General features: G+C 54.4%; 1 protein-coding gene across 1 annotated transcript in view; it reads right to left on the bottom strand.

Annotated features, from left to right (window-relative positions):
* Positions 1-494: 494 nt before the first annotated feature.
* Positions 495-21,960, bottom strand: part of PTPRU (protein tyrosine phosphatase, receptor type U) — a gene marked incomplete at its 5' end in the record, with an annotated part of 52,041 nt that continues 30,575 nt past the window's right edge. Inside the window, 12 exons of the mRNA XM_026863467.1 lie at positions 495-1,332; positions 3,890-4,025; positions 5,128-5,285; positions 7,535-7,660; positions 15,694-15,834; positions 17,949-18,122; positions 18,288-18,437; positions 18,533-18,668; positions 20,073-20,227; positions 20,910-21,026; positions 21,122-21,219; positions 21,536-21,572. Coding sequence (XP_026719268.1) covers positions 1,270-1,332; positions 3,890-4,025; positions 5,128-5,285; positions 7,535-7,660; positions 15,694-15,834; positions 17,949-18,122; positions 18,288-18,437; positions 18,533-18,668; positions 20,073-20,227; positions 20,910-21,026; positions 21,122-21,219; positions 21,536-21,572 — 1,491 coding nt within the window. The remainder of the gene's footprint in view (positions 1,333-3,889; positions 4,026-5,127; positions 5,286-7,534; positions 7,661-15,693; positions 15,835-17,948; positions 18,123-18,287; positions 18,438-18,532; positions 18,669-20,072; positions 20,228-20,909; positions 21,027-21,121; positions 21,220-21,535; positions 21,573-21,960) is intronic.

Genomic DNA, 21,960 nt, shown 5'->3' with positions numbered 1-21,960 from the left:
GCAGGGAGAGAAAACCCTCACCACAGCTTTATTACAACCAGGCTGTAAGCAGAAACCCCTGTAATTATCACACTATCAGACAGAAAAAGTGACATCTCACACCCACCTGCAGCAGAATGAAGCCAAAAACTATCAGGTACCTTCAATCACCGGCCCCGTACGCTTGAACCTGGGGGCACTGGGGTCGTGGGGACCTCCCCACACCCAGCCCCGAGCACAGCCCACCCCACCCCAATGCCATCACCAAACACCCCTGTCCTGCTTCATCCACCCCAGTAAAAGCCAAGCAGCACTGATGGGCAGCTGCCTGGGGCAGCACCCAGGAGGCATATGGGATGGGCCTGAATTTTGAGGGCTTTGTTTCTGGGCACTGGAGGTGTCTCATGTGCAGCGATTCACAAGGAACGGGTTAAAAACAGACCCATGGCCTTTGGGTCAGACCATGAGGAATTAATTGCTACAGATGGAGAAGATGGTATGGAGAGCTAGGGGAACCATCACTTGAAAAGCTCTGCAAGGGTGCCAGGAAGGGTCTGGGTTGGTCCCTGCAGAGGGACATCGCATGCCCAGTGTCCCCCGCGCCACAGCATGAGCCCCGACCCTCCACCTCCCTTCCCTTGCCCCTGTTCTTTCCAGGGCTGGATACACAAAAGGTTGCAACTCACAGAACTAAAAAAAGCGAAGATCAAACTCATGATGCAAACGGGCAAAAACTCAAAAGCTCCTCTCAGGGTCTTTGCTCTGGCTCAGAGCATGTCCCCACCAAGGGCAAAACCTGCCAGCAGCCATCTGGGCTCCTCGGAAGAGCTGCTTCAATTCCACGCACAATTGAAAAAGCAACATCTCTTCTCCAAACATCCATCCTTCCCTGCTGGGAAACAGCCTCGGCTCCTTCTGTCCTCCTCCTCCCCTCCCTGGCCTCCTCTCCAGCTGCTTTACTGATGCCCAGGCAGCGCTGAGGGGCCACATCCTGCACACTCCGACCCCACCACCGCGACTCAGAGCAGGGACAGGACGAGTCGTGGCATCCAACCCGCGGCCGCTCCGACGCACTTGGGGTGGGAAGAAAATATGGAGAGCGGAGGATGAAGATGAGGAGCGGCTGACATGTCTCCACGTCCTTTCGTTTTTCTTGATCTGATGGGTTTTCTCGTTGGGCCCTTTGCTGTTTCCCTCCTCACTTTCAGCGCTAACGCAACGTCCAAGTGCAAAACTCACGGTTGGCACGACCCCTGCGCAAGCCCTTGCCGCCTCTCTTCTGGCGAGGTGCTATCTGGTCTCCAGGGACTCCAGATATTCCAGTGCTATGTCGTAGCAGAAATGATACTGCTCCTGTTTGGAGAGGAAAAAGAGGGTTGTTATGATCCCAAGCAAATAATTTCCCAAAGATATCCCTTTTCGGGGCAAAGTAAGTTTTGGTAGCCCTAAGGAAAAGCCTGGGAAGGGGCTCTATGGGACAAAGACACGTCACACCCCTCACTGGGGGCTGTGTCCCTCTCCTGCCCCGGTGACAGTCCTGCTGAAGAAACAGCCAGGAGAAACTCCACTTTTGGGAAACAACACCCATTCCTAGGAAAGGGGGATGAATCAACCCCCGGATCCAAAGGCACCACCACACGTGCTGAATTTCCGGCAACTTGGGGCCGCACAGCACCTTCACCTCCCCCAAAGGATGGACAAGGACTGTGATGTCCCCTTACCACAAAAATACGGTTTATTCACCACAGCAGGGTGCAAACCAGGCAGCACCAGTGCAGGGCTCCACCAACCAGCCTCACCCACAGGAACCCCCCCACCCCTGCAGTGATTGACATCCATCAATCAGATAGTGGCAGAGCCATGGGAGGGATGGGACCTGGTGTATGAAGTAAAATCTTGTCCCTGAAATCAAGAAGTTTTTCTATTTTTGAGTTCAGTGAGGCTGCAAATAAGGACCGTGCTCACTGCATCCGTTGTCTGTAGACACCCTGCCAGGGCTGCCAGGGCGTTTCTCATCACAAATTCTCTTGCTGCAGATAAAAAAATGCCGTTTTCCATTCCTGGCAGGGATTTGGTCTGGGCGTTTTCTTTGGGTGTGGGAAGAGGCGTGAAGGGAAGTCCCAGGAGCTTTCTCTTCCAAAAATCCAAATTTTCCAAGGGAAATGGCAAACGAATAAGCGTTTTGGTGCTCAGGTCCAAGTCTGACCCACCCGTGACAGCCTGGCTGGAGCCAAGGGGTGCGAGTGGGAAAGGCTCGCTGTCCCACCCCTTCCTTTCCCTGAGACAGCTATGGACAGTGTCAGCACCTTCCCACCCTTTGCTCCCCCCACAGCTGGCTGCCCAGCTGCACAAGGGGAAAGCCCAGCATGGCTGCGTCCTGGTTTTATAGCAAAAATCACTGAAATTGGGCTTGCGAAGGCAGTCTCATCCATCCTCGTCCTCCTTTACGTGACCTGTTTTTGTGCTCCCCCATCCTCATACAACTCACAGCACAGAAGACTACAAGGGGAGCTCAGACCTTGGAAGTGCCCATCTCCATGAGATGCGTCTCCTTCAAGCATCCAAGAAGCAAAATCAGCCCGAGTGGGGAAGAAAAACCCACCAAAAATCAGGTTTCTGACACCGCTGTGAGCACTGGGATATTGTGGGAGCATCCTGGGTGCAACAGCAGAGAGGGAGAGCTCATCTCCTGAAATCCTCATCGGCAGCTTGAGCACCAGCACGAAAATCCTGTTATCCCCCAGGCGGGTGGGCGGCTGCTCGGGGACCCCAGGTGGGAACGGGCAGCGGGGGAAAAGGGCTGCAAAGCGAGGAGGCTGTGACAGCTTAGATTAAAAGCACATAATGCTTTTTGGATTAAGAAAAGGGATTGTTTCCATTTATCATCATATAAAATAAACCCCACAGGCAAACAGAGGGGGAAGATGCACGGGCAGCGGGAAGCTCCTACGTGCTGGCTGCTCTCTGCTGGGCTGTGGCTCTTTACATCGGGCGAGGATCCGGCCTCCCAGTGACTCCGGTAGATTGGGATTCCCAGAATAGATGGTTCAGGTTCATTTGAGGCTGGAGGATGCTTGTGTCCTGATGTGAAATGTTGCCTTTTTTATAATGCCTTTGCAATTTAGCCCAATGGGTCTGGTGGCTTCATGCTTGTCACATCATCTTTCCATTATCTGCATTCCTCCCTCTGCTCCCCTCTCCCCTCCCTCACCTGCTCCTCCACTTTAATTCCTAATGCAAATCACATCCCCTCCTCAAAACCATTTCATTTTGCAACTTAGGGATTTTATAATCTAAACAGGGTAAACATTTCCGGCTGGCTTGCTTTTAAAACATCACAAAGCACCTGGATCCCTCCACCACGGGGACAGACACGCGCTGCTCCGTTCCCTGTCCTGTTATCCAGGGCCTGAAATAGGGCACAGGCTTTGCACCCTGACCCGCTGCCGCCTCCAGCCTCTCCATCATGAGATGTGGCTCCATTGCTGCCCCCAGCAGCTTGTCCACCGATTAATTTCACTCAAAATGCAGTTCCCTTTTTATATTTCCAACAGGAATTTGTCTGATTCCACTTCGGAGCTGCTCCCGGCGCCACAAACCCTCTGAAGAGCTGCAATTACATCCCATGAATTAATGCAAACCTGCCTTATTACTCCTGGGAAGGATTTTTGACAAGCCCAGTGCTGACGCCAAGGGCATGTCGGCACGGCGAGATGAAGGCAAGTCCAAGGCTGCTTTCAAGAGCTGCCTCACCCCCCTGCCCGCCCCAGCCCGCAGCACGGCGCCGCCACGCTCGCCCAGACGTGCTCTGCATGAGGATGCCCACAGTGCTCATCGGGATTTGGGGCAGGGAAGGAGGTGTTATGGGGACCAGCAGCCAGGGTGGCCGCTGGCGGTGTCTCGTGCTTACCAAGGTCTCTACCATATTTGGCTTGTAGTTGCGAAGGGTCTTTGCAGCATAGAAAACATCTGCCATGTTGTGACACTTGATCATCTCCAGGATCATGGTGGAGGCACAGAAGGTGCCGCTCCGGCCACCTCCGTTCCTGGTGGAAGAAACACACGTGTCAGTGGTGAGAACATGGCATTAGAGCATCTTCCTTCTCCCTCTTTTCCCCCTTGCTCTATCCATCCCTGCATCCCAGATGTCCCACAACAGGAGCCCACACCCCACAGTCCTCCCAAACTGGGGGACCTGAACCAGTCCCACGCAGTGGCAGGAGCTGTGATCCTGCTCTCTGGTCCTCACAAGAGCCACAACAGAGCATGAAAACACCTTTTTGGACCATCACAGCCGGACCTTGGACATCTGGGCCCAGTTTCCAGCCCTGCCACAGAGCAATTCCTCATGGGGCCTTGTGGAAGCCACTGTGTCCCTCTACCACACCGTTCCCCTCCACAGGGTGACCCTGGGCTGATGACCTGTTGAGTGGTGGTGGCTGGAGGAGCCATCCCACATTTTCCCCAGCGCAGAGCTCACCGGGTACCTCCCCCCACCCTGGGCTGAAATCATCCCACACCACCACGTCTGATCCCTGGCAGCAAAGGGGACCAGGGAAAGAAAGAGAGAACACGATGCCAGTGTTTTATAAAGCATGTTCTCAAATTATCCTTCGGCTAATGAAGACGGACGAGGCTGTAATTAATTTTTGATTAAAGGCTCGCCTGCTGTCTCTACCAATCTGCGAACGTGCTAGGTCCCATCGAGGAGAGCACACACGGGTGTTTGTGTGAGCCAGACCCAGCTGGCAGGAGGGGGATGGAGAGCATGTCCACCTCAATGAGAAGCAAGTAGTGGGAGTTGCACAGCTCCTGCCACATTCCTTTGGAGCCTGTGACATGCATGGGACGTGGTGACAGGGCTGGGACCTCTGCTGAGCCTCGCTGCAAGGCAGGGTACAGGCACGAGCAGCAGGGCTGCTGCTGGCAGGTGTCACTCCCACCAAACATCCATCTCATGGAGGACGTTTGACGTGGTGACCACAAAGTGCCTCAAGCAAAACTCATGTTGTGGGAGAGAGAGCGCCACTGGGGACAAAGTCACACCCGTGAGGACTTTTTAGAGGATCTTCAAGCAGAACTGGGTACACATGAGCTGGTGGCATCTCCCCCCATGGCAGAGCCTGCTCCTCGCCAGATGACACTCACAGGCAGTGCACCACGGTCCGGCCATCGCCGCTTTCCTTCTGCCACCTCTCCACTTGGGCCAGGAGGTGCAGGAAGGACTTCTTGGAGTCCGGGGTGTCTCGATACGCTGACCACCGCAGGTACTGGAAATGCCGGACCATCAGGTGCCCCTCCTGCAACTAGAAAAGCAAACCTCATCAGCTTGAACCCATGGGCTGCCCTCATTTGCCTCCAGTGCAGGTCTGAGAGAGGGCAAGAGGGGTTTGCCATGTATTAGTAGAGGAAGAGAGGAAAACTCGAGCCCTCTCCTCCACAGCTCACACTGCTTCCACCACCCCATTCCGGCCGGGGGAAGCTCCGCTGACATGGTTTATCCTAACTCGCAGCATCTCAGGCTGTCTCTGTATCTCCCAAAACCTGTTACCAGACCCCTGAGCTTCCCCAAGGCTTCTCCATCCCATCTTTGTCTTGCATGCAGAAGATGTGGTTTTGTTGTGTTTGCTGTAGACCAGGAGGCTGATGAGAAGCTGCCACCCACGGAGGCGGGGAACAGTGGAAATGCGCCCTAATACCCTGGTAATCTGGTTAGTCTTGAAACCTAATCTGGTTAGCAGGCTCCAGGAGGAGGATTACAGCCACAAAGCTAAACGAGGCCAGGCTTTAGCCAGGCAGATGCAGGGCTTTGCTCAGAAGTACTCAGGGCATCAGGAGTGCCTGACGGGATGAGACCACGGGTCACACACTCCAGCTGTATTTCGGGGCTCAGTGGCACACGTGTGAGAGCACACACTGGAGGAGAAAGCGGGGATCAAATGCAGATGGGGGATCTCCAGCTCTGGAGGGCTCCATCCACCCAGTTTCAGATGCTTGATGAGCAGGGCGAGCACCAGAACATCTCCAGGCAGCAGGACCAGGCATTCCTGTGGCTCTGCAGGGAGCCTCAGCCTGGGGAATGGATGTTGGGGGCATTCGGTGCCCACTCCAAGCAGCACATCCCAAATGCACAGGGGCTTTTCTGGACTTTTCAGGAGCTCCAATGTGGGTTGGTGACATGGCTGGGACGGGCTGACCTCCCTGGGGTTGAGTCTTTGCTTCCAGCTGGAAGGCAGGAAAGCAGAGGGGGAAGATGAAACAAATAAGTGGAGTTAAAACAGGAGAAGACTCCTCTGACAGTCCAGGAAGGAAAGCTTTGGGATCTGTTTTGAAGCTCAGGTGAAAGCTCCGTCTGGCTCTGGAGGACTTGTGACACCCCAGTGCCCAGCTCCCCTCCAGCCAAGGGCAAGAAATCGCTCCCTGAGGAACTCTCTTCTTAGATCCAGAGATTTCAATCATGCTGCATTTTTAATCAGCATGGGTTATACTGTACCATGAAAGCAAAGCACATTTGGTGAAGGATTTTGTGCTGACACCCAAAAAATGCCAGATTCCCCCACAGAGAGCGTGAACCAAACCCCTCTTTGTGTTAAGAGTCCAGATAATCAGGATTTATCTCCTCCAACCCCAGCTCCCTCACTGAAGCACCCTTCCCAGCCATGCCATCAGCCAAGCCACACACATCCATAATTCCCATTTGCCCGATGACCTCCACTGAGGCATCAGCCTCAGCCTCTTGTCCACCTCTGAAAGATTTAAAGGCCGCAGGGACACCACCTCTTCATGTCTGCCTTTTGTAGTTAACTCAGCTTTTCTTTCCACATACACTTGTGCACTCAGGTGGGCTGTTCATCGCAGTCCCTGTCCCTTCCCAATCCCACTGCATTTCTCTTCATTTAAAGGCAAGTTGAACCAGCCAAGCATCAATGCAACAACAGGTGAAAACCTGTGTGGATCTTCTCATCCTGCAGGAAAAGGGCTCTGCTGGTCCCAGGGGAGCTGCTGTGCCCATGCAGGGAGTCTCCATCCTGCGATACATCCGTGGCAGGGCAGAGATGGACCTCTGAGCAGGATGAGAAAGGTCTTCCTACAGAATTACCTAACATCTTGCAAGGTGCTGTGAACTCCAAAAAGGTTGGATGGAGCCAATGGTGATTTTACAGGCTCCTCTGTGCCAGGTGAAGAGCTGGGGCTGCATCCTCTGGAGGAGCTGGATGAGGCTGAAGACGACACCAGCACCTACAGCACCATTCCATTAGTTTATGGAGAATTATGTGGCTGGGCTATGACAAGCTCTTGGCGCACGTAGTATCACTAGATGCATCATCCTGCTCTCCAAAAGAAAACGTCTTCACTCACACAAAGAAGCTCTTGGTGATGCTCCAGCCCTTCCCCAGTGCAATGGTTAACAAAAGCAATCTCCCCCCTGCACACGAGCTCACCCAGCCTGACCTCTGCACTGGGAGATGCCTGGGGGGCACCTGGACACACACAGAGACACACGTGAATCCCCCCTGACCCCCCTGCACTGGCACGGAGCCAGAGAGACCCTCACCCGTGTGATGTTCTGGACTCGGAATAGACGGGACACGATGTCCTCATCTGCCGCTCCGGACACGTACTCCACCTCCATGGGGCCGTACTGCTGGAGCCCCGGCTCAGGCCAGTACTGCAAACAGGGCTGCGGAGAGAAGGACAGCTCACCATGACCAGGAACACGTACTGGGACATGGGGAAGGGGCACCATGCACTACAGGTGACACTGAGTGGAACGGAGGGGTTGGTGCTGGAGAGGGGCTGCAGGCAGAGGGGGTGGCCCCAAGATGGGGTGCTGGACCCACAGTGCACTGATGGATGGAAGGTCCCTCAGCTTCTGGGGGGATCGAAGCTGAAAGGTCAGGTCCAACCCCTGCTGCACAAACGCCTCCTGGAGATGGACTTTGCTGGTCCAGGATGGACCCTGCCTCAGCCCCACCAAGCAGAGGCTGAGCCTGCTCTGTGATGGAGCAGGGCCTGGCTGCTCCAAGTCTGCTCTCGAACCCCACTGCCTTTAGATGCTGCTCTGCCATCAGCAGCAACAGCCATATGGGATGAGAGTCCCCCTCGTCCTGTGGCCAGGACATCCCGCCAAGTCAAATCAATCCCGACCTGCAGCCCAGGAAAGGGCTGGGGAGCGACTCCTGCTCCTTCTCCACGTGTCCAGCACAGCGCTGATGGATGGCTCAGTTCAAGGGTCACAGATGCAATTGTTTTCACACCGTGACAGCTGGGAAACCAGCATCGACACAAAATATATGACATTTGTCACCGCACTTTAACAGGGCATTTAGCATTTCAGGTCATCTAACGGCTTGGGCCTAACTGCATGGCAAATGTGTTTGAGAAATAATTGGTTATTAATAGGGGCTATAAATCTCCAAGATCTTTAAGCCTTCTAGACTCAGAGCTATAATTTGGATATTAAAACTTCCTTCGGCAAGACGTAGTTCAAGTGAGGGATATACCCTCTAAGTCACCTTTCAGAGCTGCCTGCTGTAAAGGTTGATTTATTACTTGTTGGTCCTAAACTGGTAAACATTTAAGATCCAGCTAAATATTGTAACACAGACATCCCTGAAGAATAGATGTCCAGAGAGAGAGGCAGGGCTGTATAATGAAGAAAAATAGCAGAGTCCCTGTTGGACAGTGCCAGGGGACACTGGTTGCTGCATGGGACCTGGCACCCTGTGGGAGGATGGCTCAGGAGTTGGCAGCTCCTGTGAGGCTGAAGGATGTTTCTGGACCACGGAATGAAAGAACAGGTTGAGAGTGAGAAATTGGGTTTGCTGCCTCCTTCCCTGCTGTGGTCCACGGCAGCTGGGCTCCGCTGACAGCTGGTGTCCGTGCTGCAGAAGGGAGGTGCTGGATGGACACAGTGGAGGGACAGTAATATAGTGGCCCTGCTCCAGGGCTGGGTTTTTAAAGGGGCACTTGGTGCCCAGTGGGTATCTAAGCACAAATGAGGGTAAATGTGAATAAAGGTGAATAATGGGTGCCCGAGTGTCACCCTCACCTAGGCCGACCCTCCCGCTGCTCTGGCAGCACAGCTGCTCTCGCTCACGGCCACACTTGCAGGCAAAGCTCTTCATCCGCCCGGCTCCCACGGCACTGTGCCCAGAGGGAAGCCAGGCAGCTCCAGCCCATCGGGAGCAAAGCCCACCAGGCTCAGGGCAAGCGGCCCTGCCAGCCGGGGCTCCATGCAGCCACGCGCCGAGCCCCGTCCTCGCGCCGGGACCGCACAGCCCGCCTGGCCAGAGCCTCCCGGGGCTGCTGGCTCTGCACCCACACCCTCTGCCCTGGACTCGCAGAGGCACACAGAGGCGACAGCCACCACACAGCCCCCTTCTCACCTCTTCAGTTACACCATCCTACAGTGAATAGAACAGAAGAGCTGCATTAGAAGGGTCCTACAACTCCCAATCTGGTCCAACTGAACACTTCAGGGCTGACCAAGAGTGAAAGCCTGTTCTTATGGACACGGTCCAAATGCCTCTTCAACACTGACAGGCGTGGGGCATCAACCACCTCTCTAGGAAGCCTCTTTCAGGGTTTGACCACCCTCTCGGAAAAGAAACACTCCCTCGTGTGCAGTTCATTCCCGGGAGCAGCACACAGAGCCTGCTGCAAGCTCAGAGCATCCTCCGGGGACACGCACACCCCGACAGAAGCAGCGCTACCGAAATCACACAGTGGGGGTTATTCCAGAGAGGATGGGCAGTTCTGCATCGGGGGGATATACACCAGCCTCACATTATTCCCAGCGTGTCCATTCCACTAAAATGGACTGAAAACTAGTGGTGCTTGGGTTTCTCCATCACTTTTTAGGTCTATGAAAACCCTCCACTTCTCTGCTCCCAAATGGCCAAAACACAAGGGCGGTTATTACTTAACAAAATCCAATCCTAACATTTGATTCAGCCAAAACTTGGTGTTTAAAATGCCCCAGAGAGCCCTTTTTCATATCCACCCACATTTGTCTTTTCTGGTGTAGATGCTTAATTATGGGACCTCTGTCTTTCTCCTTCCTGCAGTGATGGCAACTAACTCCTCCTTTGCATTCCGTAGCTGCTCTTCTACTACAACCACCTCTTCAGCAGAGATGACCCCAACCTCCTCAGGATGTTCACGCACCGTGCCGGTGGCAGAAAGAGAGCCCCAGCGGCACCCCCACGGGCCCTGAGATGGAGGAAGAGCACCCAAGACGATGCCCTGAGGCTCAGCTGGAGCTGCGGAGGAGGACAATGACCCCCAGCCATTGGCAACCACCAGCTCCACACCCACCGAGCCATGAGCTGGCACAAGCACCCCAAGGGGCAGTGCCAGTGCCCCCCACAAAGGGCCCTACAGCCACAGCCCCGCTGGCACCCAGGTGGCAGCTCCTGCTCCAGCCACGGCTTCACCACACCCGGTCACAGCTCCTGCCCCTGCAAACAGCCCCCACACCCCAGCCAAGGGATTCGCTTCTCCCTAATAAACCTTTCGAGCTGCCTTGACCCATCTCTACAGCCTCACAGCCACGGCAGGGGGGGCAGGGGGGTGCTGCCTTCCAGGACACAAAGGCTTTGGCTCCAGCCCCGGAGAGCCAAAGGCCCCAAGCCCAAGAGCTGCGCTCAGCAAAACCCAGCAAAAGGCCACCCTGGTTAATCCAGGAGCTGCACCAGCACCCAGGGCCACTCCAACCAAAGCAGCCCCTCCCAGCCCTTGGGGGGGCCATGCCCCTTCCTCCCCCAGCTCAGGCCAGGGGCCAGGGGCAGCGGGGATGCAGGGAGCACACTTGGCTTCTCCTGCCCATCCCACAGCCCAGCTGGGGAGAGCTACAGCACTGCCACCAGCACAGCCACACCTCTGTCCTACGGGAGCCACCGCTCGGCCTTACTGCAGGAAGAACCTCTCCCTCCCAACAGCATTTTCTCAGGCTTCCTCTCGAGAAGAGCCTTTCACTGAAGCCTTTACACAAGATTCTACCTCGTGAGCCCCTCCCTTTCCACACAACAGTGAATTGCACTTTTTGGGGAGGGCAGACCTGGAACACTGGCTCTGCGGGGTGCTCCACACTTCACACCCACTGATGCAAAAAGATTACAGTGCTCAGGAGAAATTAGATCACGAGTTCATAGGTTCACAGTAAACATGCAGCGCTACCTGGCCCAGTCACTCATGGAAAGATTCCCTAAAGTAGGTCCCAGGTAAGAGCTGAGTACGTAATTGCACCTCCCAGGTGGAGCATCCATCCGCCAGATGAAGAGGCCCACAGCCAGTTCAACTGGCACCGGGAAGCAGCAGGCAAATGCTGCTCGTGCCCTGTCCCAATGACTTGAAAATCGATATTGTTGTGGCTTGGCTCACAGAAACCAGAGACCTTCAATAACGTCGGGCAGCTTGCCAGGTCTGCACAAAGTCACGGAGAAGCAGGTCAAAGTCGGAGCACTAGTTCGAGGAAGGTTCACAGATGGAGACACACCCGATGAAGTCAGGAATGTTGAAATCACTAATCCAGAGAGGGGGATGTCACTTGTACCGAACCAGGTGTTGAAGACTTCTGGGTTTGTAACACGGTCTCCAGCGGAGGACACCCAGATCAGTCCTCACTTGGGTTTGCTTAGCCAGTGGTCTCCAGAGTGGGGTGTGCAAGACAATCCATAGGGATGCGGGAAGGAAACAGTTGAACTTCTATTTATTGTCATCTCATTTATACGTTCTCACACAGAAATGGTCTATTCTCAGCAGTAAATGACTTCTTCACAATAGGCTGGAATGAGACGGGGAGCTACGATGAACATCCCTTGAACCACAAGGAGATTTGCTGCTTATCTCACACCCAAGGGCTTAAAAGAGCTGTCGAACTTCAAGGTGTTTTCTTTCACAAAAAGACAAGCCTTGTAAACTTGCTGATGACCAGCTGCTGTCAGTAGTATGCTACCGAGCAGATCTTGTCCAAAAAATACATGTAAGGTGCCGTTTGATCGATGAGTGAGAAAGTAACCGCTTTTGGAAGAAACTTGTGCTGTGGAGAGAGCATTTGCTAAACCCCAAAAAATCGAACAGTTAGTTTGCAAGTGCAGTTGGCTGACACTGGGAACGATGGACATTTATCAGCCAAGAAAACCCTTTGCCTAAGCAGTGGAGGGATTGAAAAACAAGTGTCAGGGTTTAATAAGCACAGCCGACAATGAAGTTCTTCCATTTGCACCTACACATCTGTGTGAGGAATTTTTCTCAGCAGTGAGTCATTAAAACCAAGTTTCAAAATAAACTGGACTTAGAGCCAGCCCTTTGGATGGCTCTATCACAAAGTGCTAAACCAAGATTTTCAAAACTAATGAAGCATAGGCAATCACAGAGCCCTCACCATAAAATATTAATAACAGTCTTTTGAATACCTCCAGGGATGGTGAGTCAACCCCTTCCCTGGGCAGCCTGTTCCAAGCCTTGACAACCCTTTCAGTGAAGAAATTTTTCCTATTATCCAATCTAAACCTCCCCTGGTGCAACATTTCCTTTCATCCTATCACTTGTTTGTTGGGAGAAGAGACCAACACCCACCTCACTACAACCTCACGTAGTTGTAGAGAGTGATAAAGTCTCCCCTCGGCCTCCTCTTCTCCAGACTAAACAACACAGGTTCCCTCACAGGACTTCTTCTCTAGACCCTTCACCACCTTTGTTGCTCTTCTCCAAGCACAATCCAGCTCTGTAGAGCCTTCCTACCCTCCTGCAGATCAACACTCCGGCCCAACTTGGTGTCATCTGCAAAGTCACTGTGGGTGCACTCAATCCCCTCATCCAGATCACTGATAAAGACATTAAACAGAACTGGCCCCAGTCCTGAGCCCTGGGGAACACCACGTGTGACCAGTCCCCAGCTGCATTTAACTCCAACCACCACAACTCTTTGGGCCCGGCCATCAGCCAGTTTTTTTACCCACTGAAGAGTACACCTGTGCAAGCCATAAGTAGCATTCTCTTGGAGAAACTAGCTGTGGGAAATTGCATCAAAGTTTTTATTAAACAACATCCAGGTAAACAACATCCACAGCTTTTCCCTCATCCACTAAGCAGGTCACTTTGTCACAGAAGGTCAGGTTAGTCAAGCAGGACCTGACTTTCATAAAACCATGCTGTCTGGGTCTTACACCTGCTTATCCTGCATGTGCCATGCGACGGCACTCAAGATGATCTGCTCCATAATCTTCCCTATCACTGAGTCAGACTGACAGGTCTGTAGTTCCCTCGCTCCTCTTTCCAGCCCTTCTTGTAGCTGGGCATCACATCTGCTATCCTCCAGTCAACGGGACCTCCCCACTTAGCCACAACTGATGATGAATGATGGGAAGTGGCTTGGTGAGCACCTCCACCAGCTCCCTCAGTGCCCTTGGGTGCATCTCATCCGGCCCCACAGACTGGTGTGTGTCTGAGTGGTGTAGCAGGTTGCTAACCAGTTCCCCTTAGATTACAGGAGCTTCATTCTGTTCCCTGTCCCCGTCTTCCAGCTCAGGGGGTTGGGTGCTTACTTCTAAAGACTGAGGCAAAGAAGGCATTAAGTACCTCAGCCTTTTTCTCATCCTTGGTCACTATATTTCCCCCCACATCCTATAAAGGATAGCGATTCTCCTTACCCCACCTTTTGTTGTTAATGTAACATAAAGAAACACTTTTTCTTGTCTTTTACTGCAATAGCAAGATTAAGTTCTAGTTGGGCTTTGGCTCTTCTAATTTTCTCCCTGCATAACCTCATGACATCCTTGTAGTTCTGAGTTGTCTGCCCCTTCTTCCAAAGGTCATAAACTCTCTTTTTTCTTTCCTGAGTTCCGGCCAAAGCTCTCTGTTCAGCCAGGCCGGGCACCTTCCCTGCCAGCTTATCTTTCAACACATGGGGACAGCCTGCTCCTGCACCTTGAAGATTTCCTTCTTGAAGAATGCCCAGTTTTCCTGGACTCCTCTGCCCTTCAGGACTGCCTCCCAAGGGACTCTGTCAACGAGGCCAAAGTCAGACCTCTGGAAGCCCAAGGGAGCAGTTCTGCTGACCCCCTTCCTTACTTCTCTGAGAACTGAAAACTCATTTTCTGATTGCTGTGCCCAAGACGGCCTCCAACCATCACATCACCCACAAGTCCTTCTCTGTTCACAGACAACAGGTCCAGTGGGCCACCCTTGCTGGTTGGCTCCCTCAGCAGCTCTGTCAGGAAGGTCTCTTCCCCACACTCCAGGAACCTCCCGGGTTATTTCCTCTGCTGTACTGTATTTCCAGCAGACATCTCGTAAGTTGGAGTCCCTCATGAGAACAAGGGCTAACAACCGTGACACTTCTCCCAGGTGCTTATAGAATATTTCATTTGTCTCTTTATCCTGGTTGGGTGGTCTGGAACAGACTCCCACCACAATATCTGCCTTGTTGGCCTTTCCCCTGATTCTTACCCATAAACACTTGACCCTTCCATCACCATTGTCAAGCTCTAGACAAACAGTCCCAGCTGCTAGTGCTGGACGGGGCCTCTCCAACAACCCCACTCACACAAACCTGCTGATTTCGGCATGTCCATGGGCACATTGCTTCGTTAAACATGAACCTGATCTAAAAGCAACTCCTCTGGGAAGCTCTCTGGAGCCAGCTCTGCCTCCTCTCCCAGCAAGGCAAGAGACCCTCCCAGGACATCCTTCTACTCAGGGTCTGCTTAATGTCACCCCCCACGAAGGCCCTTTGGAGCACGTGGCCTTAGCTCAGCACGGAGGGACGCGTGGGTGCGCTCCAGAGCTCTGCACACGTCCAGCATGTTTATATCTGTAAATACATACCAGTGTATTCACACACCAGTCAGTACTGGTGCTGTAACCGTCTGCACCCTTCCAACAAATGGTGCAACTGTCAGTTTGGGTCATTTACATCGAGTATCTGGTCTCAACTCATAAAATAATTAATTATTTTATAATGATGTCTTCTCCAGACATCCATTAAAAGTCTATAATGTTAATTTTATGTAAAAATCCAATGTTTCCTCACTGAAATAACATTACAGACCTGCAGCAGACTTTTACACCTGCTCTGGTGGTGGCAAGAGCGCTCCAGGCATCCCCCTGGGGAGCAGTGCATGGGGAGAGTAAAGCAAGGTGAGGCTGAGCATGGCCCGCCACTCCCCAGCTTCTGTCCTCTCTCCCCCAGGTGACAGGGGACCCTCCCCTCCAGTTTGGCAGATCTGCACATCCCCTCACACCGTAAAACCCAGGGGACAGCAGCTTTGCAGCAGGTTGACTTATAAAGCAGCATTCAGGAGCCACCAGCGCCCTTGGAAGATGAAAGCGGGAAATCTCCTGTGCCTCAGTTTCCCCTTTGTAAAAGGAGGATAAAAATAAGTTCTTTATAACAACAAGGTTATACGTGTCGTTAACCTTGTATCTCCCTGGGGCATCCACAAGGATTATGGTGCAGTAAAGCAGTGCCAACGCAGCGGCCAACGCAGTGGCCAGCGCAGCGGCACCAGGCTGGTTTGCTGCTGAAAGCATCTTTGGCCCCAGCTGGCCAGCCCTGTGCTTACAGGGGACAAATCCGGGGTGCTGCAGCCAGTCCCATCTCCCTTTGCAGAGGAGAAGGAGCTGGTTGAGCAGGGCAGGGGCTGCAGCGCTGCCAAGGCAGTGGGGACGGAGCAGGACAGGGTCACCCACGGGGCCAGCAGCACTCACCCAGGCGGAGTTGGACTGGTTGAGCTGGTTGAGCATGACGATGGAGGTGCAGCCGTAGTCGTACACCAACCGCCAGAAGTCGGTGGTGGTGTTCTGCAGCGGGTGCAGGGTGACGATGAAGGCAGCACTCTTGGTGTAGCTCTGCGGAGAGGGAAGATGAGCACTGTTAAGGACGTGGCGGTGGTGCTGAAGCCACTGCTGTCACACCCCCAAAAAACCAATGCAATCAGATGATAAGTGGCACCAAAGCCATCTCCATGCTTGAGCAGAGTCTCCCTGGCATGGCCTCGATCCTCCATGTCCTGGTGCTGGGAGATGCTATAAAAACAGGTCTAAGTGATCCCTGCCCTTGGTCAGGATGAAAGCACCTGCTTTCTGCTCTCACAGGGAAATGTATTTTGCACAAGTCACTAGGGAAAAGATGTCACCTTGGAGCCAAGAACAAGCAAAAGCCATGGCTGCCAGGCGGCCCCAGCCCCCAGCTCTGCACCCTGGCTCCAAATCACCCACAGCTTCCCCCCACCCACAGTGCCCAACCCTGCCGGGCACTGAGAGCAGCAGACACAACCACCAACCTGGGCTTTTTGGGGGAGGAAAGGAAACCCCCCAGTGAAAGACCCCTAAAGACTGCAAGAAGGAAGGGGCGGGGGGAGAGGGGAAATTACTTCTCGTTCATGCTTTGAACAAGATTTGTCCTCACGGTCATTCTGACACCGGCTTGCCAAGGGACTGGGAGCCCACAGCCAAGCTCAACACTGCATCAGACTTTTAAATTAACACACTTTAGCTCAAGCCTCTTCAAATACAGGAACAGAGCAGAAAATGTTCTGTGCCCGCAAATTAGCACAGCTTCCCACTAACGGGGAGTCCTCTGGCTGCTGCAAAACCTCCTCATTTAGCTCATGGAAATGCCTTTATTGAACCTTTCTCCCTGTCATGCCCACGGGGCGGCAGTGAGTCCCCCAGCTCTCGGAGAGAGCTGTTGGCCCTCGAGGAGGGCAAGGGAGGTTTCATCAGGTGTTGACCAGGCTTGCCTTGGCCACCCGCAGTCCTTTGGCACCGGTGTGAACAACAGCAGCCGGCACGGAGCACAGAGCGGCTCCCCCAGCCCGCCGCCGGCACCGCGCTCAGCACCGGTGATGGACAGCACAGACCAATCTGATCTGACAGATGGACAGACTGATTGAGCAAACCACTTTGGCACTTAAAGAAAATGAGACTTCTTTATTTTTTTTTCCCCCAAAGAGGAAAATGGGTTTTATCCCTTCAGCGAGAATTTCACCCAAAGGGCTTTTTCTGTCTATTAAAAATATTTTTATTCTCTGACCCTGTAGCAGAGATTAAGGGAGGCTCAGTGATGTATAAAATTAAAACGGATATGCAAACACCAAGCAAGCTGAAAACAAAGCTCCCGTCTCATGGTAGCCAAAGCCTGCAGCCCAATGGGTGCTGCTCCCCAGCCGCCAGCAGCCACCTCCGCTTTACAAACTGCTTTTTGCTGAGAGAGCAAGTACCAGGGCAATGAGATCTGCACAGAGATGCAGGATGATAAATCACCCGTGGGGTAGAGAAGACAGGGCTCAGCCTGGTACCAGGGCTCAGCTGCCACCAGGAGGGTTTGGGGAAAGTGCCCAGGGTGTGGCAGGGCTCAGTGCTGCCCGTGCAAAGCAGGCCGGCTTGTTTCAAGGAGAGCAAAGTGGTTTTGGTGATAAATGACCCACTGCTCAGCGCGGGCATGGAGCCTGCAGCATCCTCTCTGCTCCGCTTTGCAGTCGTCAGCAGGTAGGAAATAGCTTGCCACCACGGGTGTCCTTTCTGACTGCACTGGGGGATGCACGGTGGCTTTGGGAGTAGTTCAGAGCCTCCTGAATCGCAGCAGGAGGACGGGCAGGAGGGCGCACAGCAGGGTGCTGGTGGCACACGGAGGGGGTCAGTGCTACCAACCCCTCCCAGAGCTTCCTCTCCCGCCTATGCTCCATTTTCGCTACAAAATAAATGAAGATCCTTTGTGTGCAGCCTGCGAGAGCAGGCAAAAAGCTCTTTCAAGACGAACCAAATGCCACTACACAAAAGAAGGGGTGAAGGACCCCGCTACGCCAGTCCCAGCCCTGCCTCCCCACACACGCAGCTGCCACGTGCCTGCCTGCCCTGGTGCGAAAAGAGGCTGTAAATTCAAACCAAGCTAGATTTTGCTGTGAAAAGTTGCCCCCCACCACCCAAAACGGCCCCCCCTTCCCTCCCCGCAGCACACTCACATCAGTTAAGGCCGCGTTGATGTAGTTGTTGCTGTCTCCGTCCACGGAGATGAGGAAGGGAAGGCATCGGTCGGGCGGCAGGACGTCCATGCTGCGGTTCCTCTCCCGGTTGCGGGGCAGGAGGGCGATGCTGCACTCCTCCACGTCCAGGTGGGGAGTCACCGAGTTGAGGGTCTGCGGGTACACGTGCTCCCCTTAGCTCCTTTCCTGCCTGCACTGGGGCCAACCCCCCTGCCTGCTGCTCACCAGAGCCCACTGGTCCCAGCGGTGGTGGGCACTGGGAGGGTGAAGAGCACGGAGGTGGTGCATGGGGGGAGCAGAGATTTTGGGGCTGCTCACCTGAAACTCCTCCCGCAGCTGTGAGGAGTTGCTCTGCGGCTCTATCCTCACCATCTCCTTGTAGGTGGGCTTGAACTCGCTGGCAGGGATGCTGGTCTCCCCACACAGGCAGGCTTCCAGGATGGCATCGTGAATGAAGACATACTGCTCCTTTCAGGGGGAGGAGAGGGGAGAGGGCTGAGCCTCCGCAACCCGCCGGTGACAGCGGCCCCGCGTGCCCCCGGCTCTTCCCGACACCCGCTCACCTCCGTCTGTATCATGTTGATCCTCCGTGAGCACAGGGTCTTCACGCAGTTGTAGATGTCCACGACGCCCTCGCACTCAGCCATGTCCAACATAACATCCAGGACGATGTAGCAGCCAGTTCTCCCCGTGCCGGCACTGGGGATGGAGGAAGAAAACACAATAAACACATTCCCAGTCTGCACAGCATCCACATGCAGCCTGAGATGCTGGTGGGCACAGAGCAAGGTCTGTGTGGGTGAGGGATTGACATACAGTCCCTGCCCAGAAACAGGGGGGGCAGTGGGGGTCCAGGCAGGGCTGCCAGGACCTCGTACACCTCCGTAACCACAGCCCAGTCTTGCCTTAAACCACCCGCCCAAACACACCGCTGCAGCAGCGCAGAGGCTGCGGGGGTGGGCACCCACGTCTAGGTTCATTTTTGCTTTAAGACAGCAAAACACATGTTTTTTGCAACAAAACCAGCAGCCAAGCCATCTGAGTGCCAATAGTCCTGCAGGATCCCATCCCAAAAGGGTAGAGGAGGAGGTGCAGCACCAAGCCCTGAGACCCCAGCACAGAGGGGGCCTGAATGTTCCCAGGGGAGACCCTTGGGTCAAGGCTGAGCCCAGCAATATGTCTGGAGCCAGATGACGCAGCCCCAGAGATATCCCAAATCCTGGCATGGCTGGACTCACGCCTAAAGACCCCCTCCTGATGCTGCGACCCCCACCCCGACCCCCAACTCATCAGGAACAGAACTGCTCCCTCCGGCTCCTTTCCTACAAAGTCTTTTCCAGTGAAATACTAATTTATGGGGCTGATGAATCACTCGTCGTGATTATCAGTGATTACAGGCTACGGGCACTAATCACACTTGCTGTTGCCGGTGAATGAATACTGATGAGGCAATTGACAGTGAGAAATCAAATAAAAAAATCCCTCCCACTCATCAGCTCCTCCTTGTTTGCCCAGCGGAGGAAGAGCCATTAACCCGTGGCATGGGGACGCCTGCTCAGGGGACAGAAAGCTCCGACTCAGAGGTGCCACTGGTCTCCTCCCAGCTCCAGCATCCCAGTGGCTGAGCCCTGTGGGGCAGCGCTGCCAGTATCCCGGGAATGGGGCTGTCCTGCTGCCCCCACCAGCATCCTGATGTTGCCACCAGCAGTGGCTACTTGTCCCCCCACTGTGCCACCCTCACCCACAGGGACAGAGCTGTCTTGTCAGTAACGGGTGCTGGGGCATCCCCCAAAATGTGCTGCTCCCTCCTTGTCCCCCTGGAACACCGGCAGCCCCCCCAATCTGGGCTGCCACCAGCTCAGTGATGACATTTTACAGTTGGATGCTGTTGTGCAGGGACATCCGACCCCACACCATCAGCCCCAGCACCTTCCCTGCCTCAGCCTTGTTACAAACCCAATTTATGCTGAATATTTTTGCATCACTGAGCACCCACCCTGCTCCCCCCAGGGCCATCCACAGCCTCCCTAAACCTCATCCCAGAGGGGGATGCTCCCCCCTCCGCCTTCCCCAACCAGCTCTGCCCCACGGCCACGCACACACCTGCAGTGGATGACGATGGGGCCGGCGTCGGGCGGCGTGGACGCCTTCACCCTGCGGATGAAGGCCAGCAGCCCCGTGGCGTGGTAGGGGACACCGTGCTCGGGCCACGACATGAAGTGGAACTGCTTCACCTCATGTCGGGCTGAGTAGCCCCGCTGCAAGGGAAGGGGAAATGGAGTGAGGGTGCATGGCGAGGGCAAAGCCACCCAAACACCGGATTTTCTTGGGAATCCATGATTTTGCCATCTTAGCAGACAGCCAGACAGACCCCACAGCAGTCAGCTGCTTCAGCAGCCCCACAGCAACCTTCTCCTCAGCTGCAAGAGGGTTAAAAACCAGGCAATGAGGAAGCAGCAGCAGCCACAGGCCTCATTCAATGACCATCTTTGCTATTTGCCCTATAACTAGACAATACTTTTACATTTCGGTAGATTAAGGCGTAAATCACACCAGCTCCATCCCCAGGTACCACACTGGAAAGCAGTGGCCACAAAACCTGTGCTGCTGTCCAGAGGAGAAAAATCATCCTTCGCCCTCATCACAATTACACGGGGCTCACAGAGAAATTAAATACTCACTGCTGAAACCAAAGCAGGGCTGAGCTGCTCACCCCTGCAGAGGGCACAGAGCCAGGGAAAAGGCAAAGGAAGAAGCTACCAGCATCCCTGGGGTTCAGAAGTTGCACTTCAACTGGGGGTGAAAGCTCCGTGGTGGGGTAAATACATCGGGTGTTGTTAAACACCAATCTAGCGATGGTTAGAGGTGCCCAAGGCGGTCAGTTCTCTGCCTGCGAGGGCAGGATGGGGCAGGTTGTGGCTGGCGGGAGCAGACCCGTACCCTCTCAAGAGCGAAGGTGCGGACAGCGTACTCGGCTAACGTCTCCGACTTCACCAGGGTGATCTTGATGTCCCCGTACATTTCAGAGTCATCCGGCCAGTATTTGGAGCATTTCACCTGCAAGGAGAGGATGGGATGGAGTTTTTGCTCTGCAGAAGAGGCTTCTGGCAGAGCTGGAGCCCCAAGGGAGAGGGATGGGATGAGGTCCTTACCCGGCCCACCTCCACCAGCTTGGTTATCATCACGATGCTGGAACAGTGCTCCTGCCACACCATGCGCCAGAAGTCATACACCATCTCCTGCTTGGGCCCTGCGGCACAGAGGAAAGGCCATGGGGGATGGATGGGCACTGCTGCGACACCACTGTGTTTCCCCTCCTGCCTCTGCAGCACTAACCCCCCCTACAGCTTTTTAAGCTCCCTTTTCCCCCAGGGCTGTGGAGTGCCATGGGGCAGCAGGAGGATTGGGAGCTGCTCCACACTGCTACCACCCCATCTGGCCCCAAACTGGCCCACTCCCTCCCTTTCTTGCCCATACAAGGTTAAATCCTGGGGACAAAACTTGCCTGCTAAATCAGGAGCTGCCAAACCACAGGCTGAAGGGATGGGGGGGAGGAGGCAACTCACCTTGTGTGGCTATGAAGTGGTTGGACCTGTGGTAGCCCTGCAAAGGAAGCAGAGACATCAGTCCCAAGTGAGGGGGATGCACTGGGGCACAGCCCTGTAAAACATTTCCCAGTCACCCAAGTGGTGGCAACTGCCCACAGCTGCCAGGCCACGCTCAGGTCACTGGTGTGCAGGAGGAGGAGGAGGTTCAGCAGCCACCCTGCACCCAGCACACCCTGTCCTGGGAGCGCACGTGTGCCACATCCCACAAAAAGCTCGTGTATCCCGCAACCCTTATCTCTGTCTGCACCAAAGTCCCCAGCAGCACCCCATGGGCATCCCAGGGTCCAGCAGCTCGATCTCAGCTCCTGCTGCCACCAGCATCCCCACCGAGTGCGGCAACACCACCACAGGAGCTCCATGGGTGAAGCCCATCCCACCGCAGT

Source organism: Athene cunicularia (genome assembly GCF_003259725.1).
Source record: "Athene cunicularia isolate RWA chromosome 23 unlocalized genomic scaffold, athCun1 chr23_part2, whole genome shotgun sequence".
NCBI lineage: Eukaryota > Metazoa > Chordata > Aves > Strigiformes > Strigidae > Athene > Athene cunicularia.
This window is presented reverse-complemented; position numbering and strand designations above follow the sequence as displayed.